This window comes from Apostichopus japonicus, chromosome 8 (assembly GCF_037975245.1).
Source record: "Apostichopus japonicus isolate 1M-3 chromosome 8, ASM3797524v1, whole genome shotgun sequence".
Taxonomy (NCBI): Eukaryota; Metazoa; Echinodermata; class Holothuroidea; order Aspidochirotida; family Stichopodidae; genus Apostichopus; species Apostichopus japonicus.
The window spans coordinates 37651127-37668558 of NC_092568.1; the positions used below are offsets into that span (position 1 = coordinate 37651127).

A 17432-nucleotide genomic window follows, 5' to 3' on the forward strand; every position below is an offset into this window, starting at 1 on the left:
CTGGCCATTTGTGATTTTATTCAAGTGGTTTAATCATGTTTTGACCCAGTTTTGCACCTTTGCTATAAATGTCTCTGCCCCCTACCCCCCCCCCTTGCCACAGAACCATCCTGATCCCCAAAAGATGTATTCCAAACCGATACAAAACTTGTTTTAGTTTAGTTAAGAAAAGGTTGTTAGGCATTCTTTTGGTTGTCTTTTATCATCTTTTTGGTCCTGATATGCTCCTCCTTATATTCCTTTGTAGCCTCTTTCTAGCCTTCTTTTGGGGCCGGGAGGTGAAAGAAACACTCTTCTTGTTGCTACACTGATGGCTACACAACTGCTCATATAAATTACATTTGCTTGTCATGAGATGATATCCATGCATTAACATGTTTAATTTTCATCAATGTATTTTGTCTCTTATTGTCTCCTCTAGGTTCTGGATTGCATGTCAAGACTTAAAGAATGCTTCTCTAAGTAAAGTGCCCCAAAAAGCTATCGAAATATTCAAGTAAGTATCATACATCGTCACCTTAGCAACGAAAATTGTAGAGGTATTGGTGAGGTACGTTACTAAAGGCATCTCAAGTGATGACAAAAAGAGAAGCAAAGAGTAGCAAATGCAACCATCATCGTTGATCTTCATCTATGGTTAACATCTACTTTAATATCTGCTTTAAAGATTGTCTATGAATGGTCAATTGGGAAGTGACCGATCAGGAGGGACAGTCTTTTGTCCACAACTCTGCTTTAGCAAATGTTGATGTCTTAGTGACATAGGAAGAGGGTGAAAAGTTTCCCAGTTTTTAAGATATGTAGGAATCTTTGGTGAAGGACAATTATTAGAAAACTACAATGTAAGCAAATGCTTGGCAATTTTGAGTCATTACTAATATATTTGGCCATTGTTCTTTCTCCAGCCAAAGTGAAAAAATTCAGACTTTCATATCACAGCAATGGACCAAGCACTAAAGACCAAAGTACTAGACCAATTTTTTTCCCTACATGTTGTGTGTCAGATGTTACATAACCCTCCGACTTTTAACATATATACATTTTGGGCCTCTCTCTGACTGCAAGATGTTTGGGTCACACTAAAGTAATCATCCTGTCACACTTTCTGTTAACAGAATCTCACTGACAGCTCTGTCAATCTCATATTATTCATTTTCTTCATAAATTTACAATTTACAAAAACCTCTCTATCTGACATAGGGAATTTTTCTCGGAGGAGTCTCACTGTCCAATCAACATAGATTCCAAGACACTAGAAGTGACAAGGAAAAATATGCAGACCCCAGGACGCGACACATTCGATCATGCACAGGACCACATCTACCAACTGATGAGAAACGACAGCTATAAGCGGTTCCTCAAATCAGAACAGTACAAGGAGTTACTCAACCCAAAGAAAAAGGTAAGATTCTAGGTCCCCCCCACATACCCCCTCCCAACAGTCTGTTCTCTGACTCTAGCCACAAGCTAATATGGTACCTTCAATGAAAGTTGTACACCTGGATTCAGATGTTAATTATTACAGAGTGTTTAAGTCATATGTGAAATCCAAATGGTATTGAGTCATTTCGAGTCATTTCAAGTCCTCTTTAGTAGTCTGAAATCTAATCGTTAACATCCACAAAACAGACAAGGTTTAATGGCTTTGATTAATTGATAATTTTACAGCTTCCAATGCTGAAATCATGTAATTAATTGGCAGTCTTCATCATTTCTGAGCCGCCTTAACTACACGTTAAAGGTAGTCACGATGGTAAACCTCAGACTGTACATCCATGTTAAGTAACTTGATTTAGGTTTAGAGCTTTGGTGGAGAATATCATAACTATAATGCAGACAGTATTAAAACTGATTGGTACTCATTAACAAGATCTGAAAACATGGAGAAACCGTTGTTAGAACTACACGCTAGCATCAGTTAAGACAAAAATTGTGGGATTGGTAACTGGTGGATAACTTCTTTCAGTAATTCAATATCAAGATTTGATTTCTTGATTGGAGTATGATATTAAAGATAATAAAGCTAATATTTTATTACTGTTAGAATTTGGTAAACAATCAGAATATGTGATATTACTGTTACTCCTGAGTATCAAACAGTGGTGTACTATTGGTCTGTAAATAAGGCTTTCCTCTTTTATCCGGAATTTCTAAGTGATCTTCTTAAAAACTGTTTGGACGACTTGTTTTAGTTATAATATCTTTGACAATTACAGGTGGTAGGTTCACAATCAAACCAAGTTTGGAAATCGTTCTATGATGTCAGCATTTCATCAATAAAATTTAACCTGCGTGGAGAGCATTTTGACAGTGCTACAACAATTTTATAATCCTTCTGGAGGGTGGGGGGGGGGTTGGGGTATATCTGGCATCAAGTAAATATAATAGATTAATGAAAATCCTGTTTTAATTTCTTTTTATCATTCCAATCAAGCTCATGAGTATCTATACTATCCTCTAGAAAGAGAGGACAAAAACCTAAAGTCACCCAATCTGTATCAGGACATTGATTGGCTGATCTCACATATGCAGTAAATCCAGACCTACAAACAGTGTTAATTCAGTAACAAAGAACTACCAATTTCATGACATTTTAATATCAGTTTCCAAATTGTGATTGAAGAAAAAAATCTCAAATTTACGACTCCAGGAAAGTTGATGCTTTACACCCGGCATGAAAAAAATGAAGCATAAAGGATAGTAGGTTTTGTGTACAGTTTGGTCATCCGTGATACAATCCATTTCCTAGTTAGTACAAGCGGTTGAAAATTTTTGAAATGTACATTGGTGCAGTTATTCTCAAAATTAGTGCAATGCTTTATCGGGATGAGGTGTTTAATATAATTTGCTCCCCACATGAACATTTCAGAACTCTTCAAAACATTACAATTGCCACTTTTTATTGCGGAGAGAGGGAAAGAAACATTTGGAACTCGTTTTATTTTAAAGTAATTCACCTCAGTACAAAATGCAATGGTTAATTGCAATATTTCTATGACAAATTCTTCAAGCCTATATATAGGCAATTCAAGTCTGTAATAATAGGCAGCCATTTTAACTCCGGTTGAATGGTGCATACCGCAAGTAGACAAAATGCTTTCCGCTTTTAAAATTAATGAAAAGATGGGGCCAAAAAAAAAATTTGCAAAGAGCTGCAGTCTTAAAATTTGCTACTCGCATGCGAGCCATAACATGCAGCCTTGTTTCTTACCATTCATAAGTGTTTTATCATTTTTAATCATATCTAAATCTTTTTGCAAGTAATGCCTGGTGACCTTTGACCTCATTTGCATGACTGGGCTGCCCTCGAATGGCAAAATTTCTCTTTTCTTATTCTCCTTGCGTCACTGCATCATTCATTGCACTTTTTCACACTTCATTCACCTACCTCTAAAATCTCTAGTTGAACTTTCAAAAAGTTTAGTATAGTATTAAAGGGAAGTGAAGTGTGTTTCTGAACATTTGATCAATTTCAATTAAACAAAGTAAACTTGTGCCTTGTCAGTAGAAATGTTCAAATCAATTCAACCAATGCCTAAGCAGATGTTTGCCCACCGAATGGTTTGGTCCAGATTTAAAACGGTCTCTTTCGGTCGACTAGGTCTCAGTGTGAAGAGAAATTAATTTTACACTGGTCCAGGACCCTCGTAAAATTCAGTCAACTCTGTGGACATTATTAAGCCCCAATTCTCATCATCTGTCCTCCAAGTGATGTCAATGCACCAAAAGGAAAAAGGAAAGTAGAGTGACAAATCTTGCTTTAAAAAACATACAAATAGACGTGATGAAACAGGTTTTCCTAGTTTTAAATAATTGATGATAGTTTCTGTTTGAATTCTCTGGTACTTAAAAGTGTTTCTACAGCATCAGCAAATATTTTGGTACCAAGAGGCTGTCAATTTTAGCAGGACAACTTAGACCAATTGTTTTTTTTTTCTCTTACCCTTTTGTATTTAACCAACATCATATTCTAATAACATAAATTTACGCTTTCAGGTTCCCAAGGAATTTTGCTAAATCACATGTGACATAGCTGAAGTATGAGGAACTCAAAAGGAGAGAGAGAATAATCCGAGCTGAGCGGAAATATTCTGTTCTTCCTTAATAAATCTCTCAATTTTGACATACTGTGGCACAAAGAAGGTACTAGCCGCTATGACAAAATGAGTTCATTTGCCAAGTACTTGAGAATCGTTTATCTGCAGGAGTTATGACATCATTAAATTCATGCCCATATTTAAATGAGAGAGAAAGAGATCTAATCTTATTCTCATTTGGATGATTGCACTCATGTTTTTGCAAAATTTTCCATACATCACTTTGCATGAGTTTCTCTCTGGTCACGCCTCACCTTTTCTCACTTTTTTCGTCATCTTTCTTTCTCTCTCTCTCTTCTTTCTCTTTCAATCATCTTATCACAGTGCCTCAGTAACTGGGAAAAGGTAATCTAGCACCCACGTATTCTCTATTTTAATGTCTCATTTTTTCATCTTTTCTTTTGATGAGTGTTGAAGTAATACTGAGGACTCAAGTGCCAGAGATATTTTAGATATACAGTGTAATAAAAAAAAAGGAAGAAAAAGTAGTTAAAACTGGGTAAATGCCCATCCTCACCACATGTTCCATTGCTGGGCAAAATATTGACATTTTATTTGTTGTGTCATAATATGCGTGATGTCGCACAGGACCGTCACAATTAATTGCTTTTGTTTTAGGTTGATTGATGCCCAAAATAAATATGGCACGCCCAAAATCAAATCATCAGCATTAATGGCATGGCATGAAAGACTGGATAAAAGTTTGTTAATGAGATCAAACTATCCTGTGTAATTACAAAGAATGGTGAGAAAATTAGTCCATACATAACATGCACAATGTGCTTTATCGTGAAATGGACAAACATCAGTATTTCATTAGCTCAATAGTCTTGACAAGCTATGGAAACAACAAATAACATCCATGAACTTTGAATATACTCAGCATTATATTGTTGGAACTTGAGACTCCAGTATTCCTTCAAGTGAAATATTGCTTTCATCTGTTCATCAGGTACAACCCCTCAGATATTGTTTTTAAATACTAGCTGGACTCCGGTCAATAGCAATAGTACTAGTTTATCCAGATAATATTTCAAAGTTGTTTTTGTGACTCATTCCCTCGTGTGCGATTGTGTCCTTTAGATTTGCTGGTCCCAAGGTTGTGGTGACAGGTACGAGGGTGGTCTTTAGTTTAACATATGTTTAAATTGATACGTTATCAGGAGAGCAATCCTGTTTGGAATATGATCAGATGAACCTCATGAAATAATGTGATACCTACCTGCCTGAATAGATCCCAAGGTCTAAGAAACGTTTAGTTTGAGTTGAGTAGAACCATATGAAAAAAACAAGCCTGTTCATTTCAAGAGAAACAAATATCTTGTTTTGTAGTTTAATAACGATTGTCGCAAGGTGTTAGGAGAGTTATCGTTGCTCAGTCTGTTATGAAGATGATGAGGCTGTTGATGTTGGAGGGACATGATGAAACCTTAGTTTAACCTCATCTGTACTGAAGGGAAACAAAAAGTTGTGACCAATTTCTGACCATGTTTAAACAGTATCACTCAGCAGCTAAACAAAGTTTCAGCTAAAAGAAACCCATTTTTATACATCATGACATGGATAATCTTGCCATTCTTTTTTAGCTTTCAAGAATTTTGTTTTGTAGATGAAAACCATCCACATATCGTCCATTGCTTGGCTGCATCTTCCATCGCAACGAGATTGATTTTTTAATAAGTGTACCACTGCTGCTGCTGCGTTATTCTTTCATTATCAATATATATATATACATATAATCAAAGCTTGATATAAATTGCTTCAGTTTGGCTTTTATATACATTTATAATCAATAGCAATCATTTCTTGCTCAGAGGCAAACTATTATTTTGTAGGAGGGCTAGGAGTCAAAAAACAGAAATTGATCCAAATTTTGACAGGTGCCATCTTACCTCAGTTTAAACTTCAAGATTGTTTGCATTTTTGGTCAGTTCAGGAGGGTGGCAACTTCCCACTATTTCATTGTCAGAGGGTCATCCTAGGCCCATAATGGGCAAAAACTATTCAACTGTTGACCCCTCAGCATGGGTAATGGTAGGCCCATAATGGGCAATAATTATTCTGCTGCTGTTGACCCTCAGCAGGGGTCATATCCTTTCTTCTCTTTTCTGCTCTAATTTTCAATAAAATATGGCAATACTCCTGTTTGTGTACCCAAAGTTTCATCTGTGTTGTCCACAAAGTTTAACTGACTAAAACTGTTTGAAAGGTTCCATAAATGCTTTTCTAAAGATAGTAACAGTCCAGGTTATTGGCCAGATATGAAGAAAAGAGTAAAGAATTAACAGATAATTTGAAAAAGTGCTCTTGTGATTGGCAACGAAAATGAGGTGTTAAAATAGCAGTTTCTTTCGATCCTCCTGCATATTCATGGTAATACAAATGAACTTTGACCTTTAAAAAGTTAATGCAATGTGACAGTGGGGGGAGGGGGAGGGGAGTAGGAGGGGAGAATTTGTCTTTCATTCGTCATATTATAAGATATCAGTTATGCAGACTCCTAGCCCGACTTCACATAATATTTTGTCGCACTAGCTTGCAGCCTACATTTTCCCAATATTTATGAATGCTTCGCGGTATGGAACATCTATGTTACATGCATCATGCATATTCATTGAACTTTGAGAGCAGCTCTGCAAGGCTGACTCTGTACTAACTAATTTTGCATCCAATTAAAGTATGTGAATGCCAGTCGTATATATTCTCTCATTATAATCCGTAGGTGTGATTTTTATAAACAAAATGTTGACGTTGTTGTTTCAATCGTATCCTCCTCATTCTACATGGTTGATTTTACTTTATTAAACTCTACTAAAAAAATTTAAAAAAAATTCGCTTCTCGATGGAGTCAATGGAAAAAAATCAAGGTGGTCCTTACAACCCCTTAAATTACAGCAAAACATGCGTGAAAGAAATATGCTCTTCAAATTTTTGTTTTTCTTTACATGAAAAATTAATTGCCTTGAAAGAATTTGAACTTGTCCATCGACCGTTCCATTGCCAAACGGTCACATTGCTTCTGCAAAAGAGCTTTTTTTCTGCTGTCACTGCTTTGAAATTCATATTACAGAGGGAAGAAAAATGATTCTGCTCAGGCTTATAATCTGTCTAACTGATTGGGCTGAAAGTAGTCTTGACATTTTTTCTTCTTCGTATTTTTTTCCACATTATAGACCAAATCTTTGATACCTAAGCTCCCTAGTTTGGCCACCAAACTGGACACGCTGGACAAATAGCATTCTTGTACGTGCTTCCTGAATGTAAAAGAACTTTCTCTTTTATTCTCTTCAATTTTCATTTCTTTCCTTTGAACGTCACCCATGCTTCTTCATATTTTACATGTTTTGCATGCGTGTTGTCATGGTCTTTATTCACCTATGTGTTTAATTTGAGAGTTTTTTTTTATATGGAAAGTCATTGGTTTAGGTTTTAATACAAGGTACAAAGTTGATGGTTGGCACCACATCATTGACAACAATTAAGGGCATATCCACAACTTTTCCACCCTTGTCTTCAAGTTTTCTGACAAGCTCACCTCCTTCCCAGTTTATTTTGACATGTATGTTGGAAACATAACTGAATATACAGTTTCAGTTTACTGTAATGGCTCAGCTCAGCTTTTAAAGTCAAACATTCTGAATTGCAGTGTTACAATAGATCAGCTCGTATTATACCTCTACTCCTCATGTCCTTCCATTCCCCCACCCTCCTCCTCCCCTCCTCCCCCCCTTTCCATTCTCATTCTACCCTCTTTTTTCCCCCTTTTAACTGAAGAAATTCCTGGCTTACTAGATCTCGTGAATCAAGCTTTATGTAAGGAAAATTGAATAAAATATCTTTATAAATCTTTGATTCAGAGAAAAGGCCTGTGATTAAAGTCATCAGCCTCCATGGATGTTGCACGGTAAATGTATGTTGTTAACAACTTGAGCTTATCATTGTAACAGACTGTTTTAGTCAGATTACATTACATTTTGTTTCGTGTGTGTTTTTAAGTATAATGAATGCTACATTTCATGTTTGCACGATGGCGTTGCATGTCTTCACTCATATACAAAGCAGCTTAGGGTTCTTGAGTTTTAGGCTTCATGATGATTAGTCTGATATGTTAATTGCCTGTTGTACATTACATTATATTTGTAATGTGGCAATCTGCCAACTCTGTAACAATGCTCTCCAATTGTCTTTAATCAAAGAGAAATCTATCTTGGGAGAGAACTTTTATCGTCTTTGACAAGTGATATGATGCAGAATGCTTGTTTAAATTCTTCTCAAAATTGTGCCACAAAAGAAAAAAGGGTGAAAAAAAGGTTAATATCTTGAATTGTGTAGAACATGTCATTTTACATGGAAGTAACAAGTTCTGTCGTTTTGGAAGCATATGATGAAATTGCCACTGTTTGTTTGATACACACGAATATGATCTGTGTTACCCTTATGATCAGCCTTCAGTTACAAATAATGTCTGAAACGTTTTCCTATACATCGCGATTAAGAATTGAATAACTTTGATCTCTGACCTTCAAAAGGAGGCAGGAGAAAGAAAAACAAATTTGAAATGAACTTTTCTCACTCACACTCACACATACAAGTAACACCACCACCACCACCACAAGTTTCACTACCCCACCTTACGTCTCTTACATGAACTGAACCATCTTCAGCAAACTGTCATTATTATTAATGCAGAGCCAAAGTTTAGTTTGTGTGTCCTAACATCAAAATAAATCTATTTTATTACTCCTTGTAGTAACACTCAGTAACATCCATGTGCTTGCACAAGCTTAACAATATGAATTGTTTATTGTGTGTATTAGTTTCCAGTCAAGTGCACCCATTTATACAAGTTATGTTACCTATATGAAAGGTAACTTCTTAAACTAAGATAGATAACTTTGAGCCATTCACATGTTACCTCTGAAAGTTTAACTTCTTAAACATGAACTTAAAAGCATACCTATTTACAGTTGACTTGGAATGGTAAGATAACTGTCATTTGTAGTCATTTTACATGTGACCCTATTAAAGTCAAGTCTATTTATGAATATAGGTAAATTGTTACCATAATTTAACTTTATTGCGATTTTTATATTTCATCACTTTAAGAGGATGTGCAGTTTTCAATGTACCTTTGGCATGTATCTTAAAATCTCATAAATTTTGGAAGATGTGTAGCAGTTTATTTATTATCATTGAGGGCTCCTCTGGAAAGCAGTGCTTCTGCAATGAGCAGGACTACCCTCATTTAAAGATGACAATAATAATAAAATAAATAAAAAAAATATTTTAACAAAAGGATCCATAGTATTTTACAAATCTGAGATAATATTCAGAGATTACAAAGCTGCTAGTACACAAAATTTGAACAATAAATTATTACCCGTAACTGATACAAAACATACATGATAAGTACTTGAAAATGGCCTTTTTGTTGTGGCTTGTCTGTCAATATTCACTTTATTTAGGATGTAAAGGTATTGGGTTTTCTTTTGTTGTGCATCATAAACAAAATTCTTGTGATGGGAAAGCATTTGGTATATTGAAGAAGGAAGATATTTATTTGGGGTCATCATGCTGGTAGTTTTCGTAGAAAAATTATTTTCATTATTTCACTGTTTTGTTATTTTACTTTTGTTATAAGATGGGGTTTTGGCAAAACAAACATGTTACTATCTTTCATGTAAGAGATCAAGAAACATCTTCTTTTTTTTTTTACCAAATATCAGCTCTTTTTTTTTCCATGTAAATGATAAAAGAATCATTTTTGTATTTACCAAATATCATCTTTTTTTGGGGTGGTACTTTTGGGGCAAGTGCATATTTTTCTTAGATAACTTCTTAAGCTACTTTATATATTAAAGTTAGAGGCTCTGACCCTTGTGATCCCTAGCAGGATTTACACCAGAGGCTAACTGCATGGTAACTATGACTTCCTTATGATATTCAATAATTTGGTGTATTCCCATCAGTGAGGCCATTAAAATATGAACACCTTCTATCAGTGGCGGAGCTAGAGGTATTGGTCAAGGGGGGCGAGAATGGCTTGTAGGGGCACTTTCAACACTATCTAAGCAGAGCGCCACCACAGGTTGGCGCGGAGCGTACAGACATTTTTTGAGTAAAGATACTTCCTAGATCACCGGAAATGACCCTTTCCTAGCCTTGCTAATTTGCATATAAACGAAGAATAAATAGGTGTCATCGCCAACAAAATGTGACAAATGTCAATAGGTAGATGAGAGCGCAATAAAAAAGTAAATAATCGCGGTAAAAAGCTGAAAAGGGCGCCAGCAGTCCATTTGAGTCCGTCAGGGGGGGCATCCGCCCCCCTGACTGTATGGACGTTCCGCCACTGCCTTCTATCAGTACCCTCCTTACCTCCCTCCAATACCTTGCCTCTTACACTTCACTTTCTCAGAGACCAGAAGAATGAATATCAATCTTAATCTACAGCAGGTTATAAAAACAAATGTGAGATAAATAGGAATTCAATCCAAAATAGAGAATTGTTTCCAATGCTGTTCACATGATGCGGGTCCAAATAGGATTTGTAGGCCATTGTGGCATGAAATGACCAGCAGTGGTGGATTAGTACTAGTGGAAGATGATCCAGTTAAGGAGATGATCCCTCAAAGGAAAGTGATCGTTTAGGGGTCTGATCCTTATTACAACTGTAAATAATTGCACCTAGCAACAACTTAGTCGAGTCTATTTGTGATGGAAACTGAGTTCTTACACTAGATCTGCTTGAAAGCACTACATGTTGGAAAGGAAACAAAATCGAATATGTGTTTATTTGTCTTTGGTGGCGAGGGGATTCCGGTTGCTGGTATGCTTCAAATACGTCACCCCATAAATCATCAGACTTGTTACACAAGGACTTGGTGTATCTATAACATATCATCCAGGTATATTCGATCCAGGAGTAAGCCTAATTTCTTTGCGAGTTCATTGACCAGTGTCGCAGCCCTTTGTTAGGTTAAATAAACTGTTTGTAGCTCTTCGATTGTCATATCTGTTCACCTTGTCCTGTAAAAAAACCGAAGTCAGTTGCATTTGAGTTGTTTGGCTATTTGCTGCTGTCATTTTGTTGAAACGAGTTGCAAAGAGAAAGTTGACTAATTTTTCATTGAGAACAGGTACTTGTGATCCCTATGAAATTGAAGGCTTTTGCCAATGATTTCTTCAGACTCACAACAATTGTTTTAGTTAACTCACTGTTAGTTAGTTAACTCACTCAGTGACACAAGGTCCGCTTACATTGTTCTCCAACCCTACAAAAAGCTTATGTATGACCATTCCATAGGTATACGTCTCGTTCTGTAAGAAAATGCTGCACTGCAAACACATACTTGGCAAGCGTTTATTTTAAACCTGTTTTCAGGTCTTCTCATACCCACTCAAAAATGTGATGTCAAATAACAAAATGTGTAAACAAACAACTTTGTTCTTTGGTGTTATGGAAAAGGTGTGTTTTTTTTTGGGGGGGGGTGGGTGGTGTGGGGAGGTATGGTGTTAGGAGGGAATGTGAGGGGATGGCAGGGGGTTTTACAGAGTCATTACAAATTTTCGATACAGTACTGTGTTTAGTATGGTGGTGCTTTATGTACAGTGTTTTTCTAACTATAAATATGTTAGTGGAAGTTCACGATAGAAGACCAAGAAACATGTTGGAATTGCTGTGCAAGTGAATCATATAAGATAGAATATTTGAATCACTATGCATGACTTTCAGTAGATAGACCACATTTCATGTACCAGATATAAACCAATTTTCTAATTCAATTTCTCTTCTCTTTTCTTGCAGCCTTCCAAATTACTTCACCATCTAACTAATCTCCATTTGGCTTAGGCTGGGTATTATCATCTTTTGCTGGATTCAGGACATCTCGTTTCCTTGCAACCTCCCGGAGAACTCGTCACGGACAGTGTAGGCATTTCATAAAACAGATCCAAAGTGGTTCCCTCCGCAAGTGGACAATTTTTTCCTCCCAAGGAAATCTGTTGCCTCAAAGAGCTGTACATTCTCGCAAACCATGTTGAAGTTTTGCACACTGTCGTGCACATAGTTGACAGTGGTATTTACCAGTCGTTTATACCCACAGGACTAGTGCAGTATATCCGATTACCCATATGACTTAGGCTCATGTGTTTTGGGGCCCAAAGTCCCATTTGACCTGGGCTCCAGTGTTTTGGGACACAAATTCCCATTTGGCCTGGGGTCAGGTGTTTTGTCCATCGGGCATTAATTTATTATTAGACTTAGCGAGCAGACTTGCCAATATTACTCAGTCGTGGATTAATAAAAAAGCCAAACAAAAACAAACAAAAAAACATTAATATATAGTTACAAAAAAGCACAATAAAGTATTATTTTCAAGTTATATTATTATAAATACCATGGCTCATTGTCACAGGACTGCATTTCCTTGGAAAGATCTAGTTGAAAATTTATAACTTTAAACTTACTGCCTTAAAATGCTCTAATATAGTGACTGCCAAGGGTTAGACCTTTTAGCTCTGTTTAGCAGTTGTAAGTATACCTGAGTTAGTATCAGAGCTACGAGCTAGGTAAAATAACATACATTATCATAGCACATGTGAATGGATTAATAAGTTTCTCTAGATCCAGCAAGTATCTTTAGAAGAGTCCATTATATTATGGAGATGGAAGGGGTAGGGGAGAGGTGAGGAGGGTTGCAAAGAGTAATTAGGGAAGGATTAGTGAGTTCTAAAATCGAGGGAGAATGGCATTAAATTTCTGGGCAAATGTTTGATTTAGATAGTTTGATTGTTTGATAAACCACATTATCGTAAAGTCATTCATTTTGTTTTCGTCCAGTGGTTTCAAAGTACACAGGGTACATTGTTAATTAATGTAATTACTGACATTTTTTCAATTTTAATGATGACATCCCAGGATGTGTAGTTTCTTCTTCTGTTTTATTGGTATGCTCCCTTCATTTGAACCTTGGAACTAAGGGTTAGTGGTTATATGTGGTAATTACACAAAGTAAGCAATACCGTGTCAGGCTCAGTGGGGAGGTTGTTGTATCTTCAATATTATTAGTACTGCCAAAAAAATTATTTACTTTCTTAACTTAATGGGTTTTTAAGTTTCTTTAATTTTATATCTGGTGAGCTGTTCCCAGGCAAGTCTCCTAGCCTTGATAGAATCATACATAGTAAACATTGTAAAATTCCCAAAAACTTTGTCATCTTGGTTATTCAGGAAGTTGGTTCTAGCCTCTTTATTTGAATTTTTAACAAAACTTGATAGAGCAAACACTGCACGTTATAGAAGACAGTTATGATTGGCATAAGAATCACTTAAACTGTTTTCAAACTTCTTAAGTGATTCTATGGGACTATGTATGTCTATAGCAGATATGCACAGTTGATGTCACTGTTCACTGGTGATGCATATTTGGTACAACGAGGTGCATACTAGAACAGTAGTGGAAACATAGGAACAGATCAAGTTGTTTTGTCTGTCTGTGAATCAGTCTGGCATAAGGTCTGTCATCCACCCTGTAGCTGCTAAGCCTTACCTCAGAACACCATTGAGTCTTCTGGCTCCCTGTCGTGACTGCTGTAGATACGGCGAACACGGCGACAAGGAAGGTTATGCTCGAATAATTAATCCCCAAACTCCAGCATTACTGTTACACTTACAAGTTGTAGTGGTTTCTGTTTGTTTGATTGATTGATTGATTGTATGATACAGAGCTGAACGATGGAAAACACTCCCCACTTGTGGAATAAATTTTCCTTGAGCAGTTTCTTTCTTTTCCAAGAATGGTAGACAGCAAAAAAAGGACCTTTGGTTTGCATCTCCAGAAAGTCGTACATCAACGTTAAGAATTGTTGATCCTTCCACTAAGTTCACAAGATTTGGAAAGAATATAACCTTGCAGACAGCCTGGAAGCTGTATGTTTACTAAGAAAAAACAATAAAAACAATGGCATTATAGTCTGGAAGTACATTGCATAATTAAAAAGGAACATTTGTTTTATATCCTCCCTCTCTTTCTCGCCTGGCAGAATATTATGTAGTTACAATCTTCGCCAATGGTCTAGGATGCATTAACACTGATTAAAACCTAGCTGTGCAAAGTCTTAGCATCAATTCACTTAAGAGTTTACTAATAAATCAGTTCACTGAGGACAGAAAACCATTCTGTTGTGCAGAGTTGTTTCTCTTCCAGATGAATGCCACCCCCCCCTCCCCCGGAGTTGACCAAACAAGGTAGCATTTCCTGTCTGGTTTGTTAAGCCTTGTATGTAAATCAGTGTGTTTTAGGTAGTAATAAATTGCAAACAGATGGTGAATGTTTTCCAAGTTGTGGACAAGAGCACAAGAACATGGACAGGTGATATAAAACAATAGAAACATGTTGACATCAACACCTCTCCTGAGATGTTTGGAATAGCATTCCATCCACCAGGGGGGGAAGAAAGGTTATAGATGAAAGCCAGCCTATTCTATTGAACAGATTTTGAAGCAAACTCAGAAAGTGCCATCTATCAGATGAAAACTATTTTCAAGGAATTTTAAAGTTATTTGAAGGTCTTAAGACAGTGAAGACATTTATGGACCAAAGCGGATGCACGGAAGAAGGACAAGTAGAGAACAAGAAGAAGAAGAAGAAGACGAAGAAGAAGAAGAAAAGAAGTCTGTAAAATAGAACTAGCAGGCTTAGTAAACTATTTATCAATGGGATCTCAGAAGAAAAGTATCAATACGTGTTTACATTAACTCAGGACGCACGATTGGAGGAAGAAGAAGAATCTACCTTAAAACTATTTGTGGAACGCCAGAAGTGAAATATTTCAGATGCGAAAAAACATTTGCAGGAGTTTGGATGTACACAGAGAGGTGTACACAGAGCTTGTGAAAATAGGTTACGATAATGTTGTAAAAACGGAAGCAAAATCCGTTAAGTTAAATTACTTTTAAATCAAAGAAATAATAGGAGTACAACTGAATTCAGACTAAGATTGTTTAGTCAGTGCCAATTTAACTGTTCCCAAGTGAGTGGAGAGTCAGATGGAAAAAAGTATTTTTTTTTCTTATTTTTTTTTTCTCAAGATTTTGGTTTTTCATTTGAGTTTTAAGATGTAAACTTGACTTGTGACCTATGGCTAAGCATCTTGTGTAGTATGTATGAATCTGTTTTAGTTTATGATCAAATTTTACAATATTCTTTGAAGCTCTGGCATCATTAAATTATTCAAGATATCAGATCTTAGGGGTCAGAAAAGGAAAAGAGAAAATCGTCAAAACTTTTTCTTTTGTCAGGGGAAGGGGGGGGGGGGGGGCAAAGGGTGTCCAGTTGAAATGTCTCATTGCAATCTCTTTAAAAAAAACCTAAAAAAACATGTAAATTATAGATTATTTAAAAATTAATGTAGCATTTTCAAAAATGTTTATACTATTTTTTATGTTGTTCTCAATAGTGGAAAGAAATTTGTCAATGCATCATTTTCTTTTTGCCCCATTTTTTTTTTATGGATTCAAGAATTTGAGATGGAGGTGTGGGGTGTTTGTTTGTGTCTAATCTAAAACTGATGCAACTTTTGGGAGCAAATTTGACGGAATTCAAGTGACCAAATTCAAGTGTGATTTCAACTAGAAGCAAATGTTTGAGGCTGAATCGATATTGTAGTGTAGCATCTTGTTCACAGGTGTTGATGGTGTGGGCATGGGAGGGGGAGGGGGAGGGTGTCGAGTGCAGATTGACCATAGGGGGACATAGGTTAACAGTGCTTTCAGTTACCAGTAAAGTCCTTATTAACTAAATTAAAATATAAGATTGTCATCAACATTGGCTTTTAAGCATTCATGAGTATATTACTATAACACTGGAAGATAATAATAAGAAGAAATTAAGAATTAAAAATGAACTGAAGAATAATGATATATAACCATATTTGACCTGCCCCCTTCAAAGAAGGCATTTGCCTTTACCTGTTATCTTGTCATAGTCCGCTCAAATAGCTGGCTTTATGTCTGAAAAAGCTCATTTCGTTGCGATTTTTTATAACGGTCACTTGCAGGCTCGCTAAAAATGGGTCAGATTTGACAAAATTATCAAGTCTTTACAGGCTTTTTTTTTTATCATTTTAATTTCATTCTGTTTTGACAACCAGTAGTTAGGAAGATGGTTAAAGTAGACATTGAGTGATAGAATTGGTTGTATAAATGTTTTCAGTTAATATGTGAAGAGAATTGTACTGCTTTGAGTTATGAGCACAGATATCCCACGTTCGACGAGCCATTCTCTCATCAGCGAGGGAATGGACGTTTATGGAAAATGGAAAACTAGGTCTAAACTACCTTTTTTAGGTGAAGATTTCACATTCGTATTATTCTTAAGAACCAAGGTTCAACTTGGAACACCTGTTGGTACGTTAACAGGTTTGAAAGCGACGTCAGAGAGACCAGGGTAGATTTCTCTGTAAATTTTATGATTATTAATATTTATTATTGTTATTATTATTATGATATAAGTACCTTGAACTATTCCTTTTTAAATCAAATGTACCTTTTTTTCAACAGAAAAAGAGGTAGGGATAACAAAAGAGAACAAGGGAGTGGAGAGAGAGAAAGAGAAAAGTATTTGAAAAAAATGAGAGAGGAAGTACGTAAAACTTAGACGAGTGATTTTGTTTCATTGTTTAAATATAAGATCTAGTTAATAACACATTGCACCATTCTGATTGTAATAACGCCTATTAGGACCGTCATCCTTGAGTCGCTTTCTTACTTATATTTGCACTGTGTACGAAAAAAAAAAATTATTATTATATAGAGAGGTGATGTACCTGTAAACACTTGTATAAAAATATGTATTTATCATGCAAAAAATGGGGAGGAACAAATTTTTCTATGAAAAAAAAAAAGAAAAAAGAAAGATTGGTGTAGAGTATTTCTGTACACATCTCATGTACAGCTTGCTACTAAGGTGCAATAAAAACTTGAGTGTGCAACATATATTACGAGAAGGAGTTATTTTGAGCTTTCTTTCAAAGTATGTTTTATTTATGTATGTATGTAATTTAGATCCTCCTGCAAGCAGGAACTTGCAAAGAAGCCTCATTGGCTTATCAAAGCCGCAAGCTGACCGAAGTCAGTTTCTTAGATTGGTATAGTTTAACGTCCATGATTATGAATTGTCAACAACTCTGTAACTGGATGACATACATTAATCTTGGAGTGACTCGAGCCGGGGACCTTATGATTGGAAGGCACCAACGTTAACCACTGAGCTAACACTCCTGAAGTATAAACCTGCAAGTAACATTGCCACATTTTATATGGAAGAATAGACT

General features: G+C 36.1%; 1 protein-coding gene across 18 annotated transcripts in view; it reads left to right on the plus strand.

The window, feature by feature from the left end:
- Positions 1 to 17094, plus strand: part of LOC139971895 (regulator of G-protein signaling 7-like) — a 141728-nt gene extending 124634 nt beyond the window's left edge. For 4 of the 18 annotated variants that reach the window (XM_071978716.1, XM_071978718.1, XM_071978725.1 and 1 more), the window contains 5 exons: positions 422 to 496; positions 1201 to 1402; positions 4422 to 4442; positions 7271 to 7340; positions 11905 to 17094. In XM_071978716.1, the coding sequence (XP_071834817.1) occupies positions 422 to 496; positions 1201 to 1402; positions 4422 to 4442; positions 7271 to 7333 (361 nt within the window). In that variant the 3' untranslated portion in view covers positions 7334 to 7340; positions 11905 to 17094. Of the gene's footprint in view, positions 1 to 421; positions 497 to 1200; positions 1403 to 4421; positions 4443 to 7270; positions 7358 to 7954; positions 8008 to 11904 lie in introns of all 18 variants that reach the window. The other 14 variants (XR_011794522.1, XR_011794523.1, XR_011794520.1 and 11 more) reach the window with 14 other exon arrangements.
- Positions 17095 to 17432: the final 338 nt, after the last annotated feature.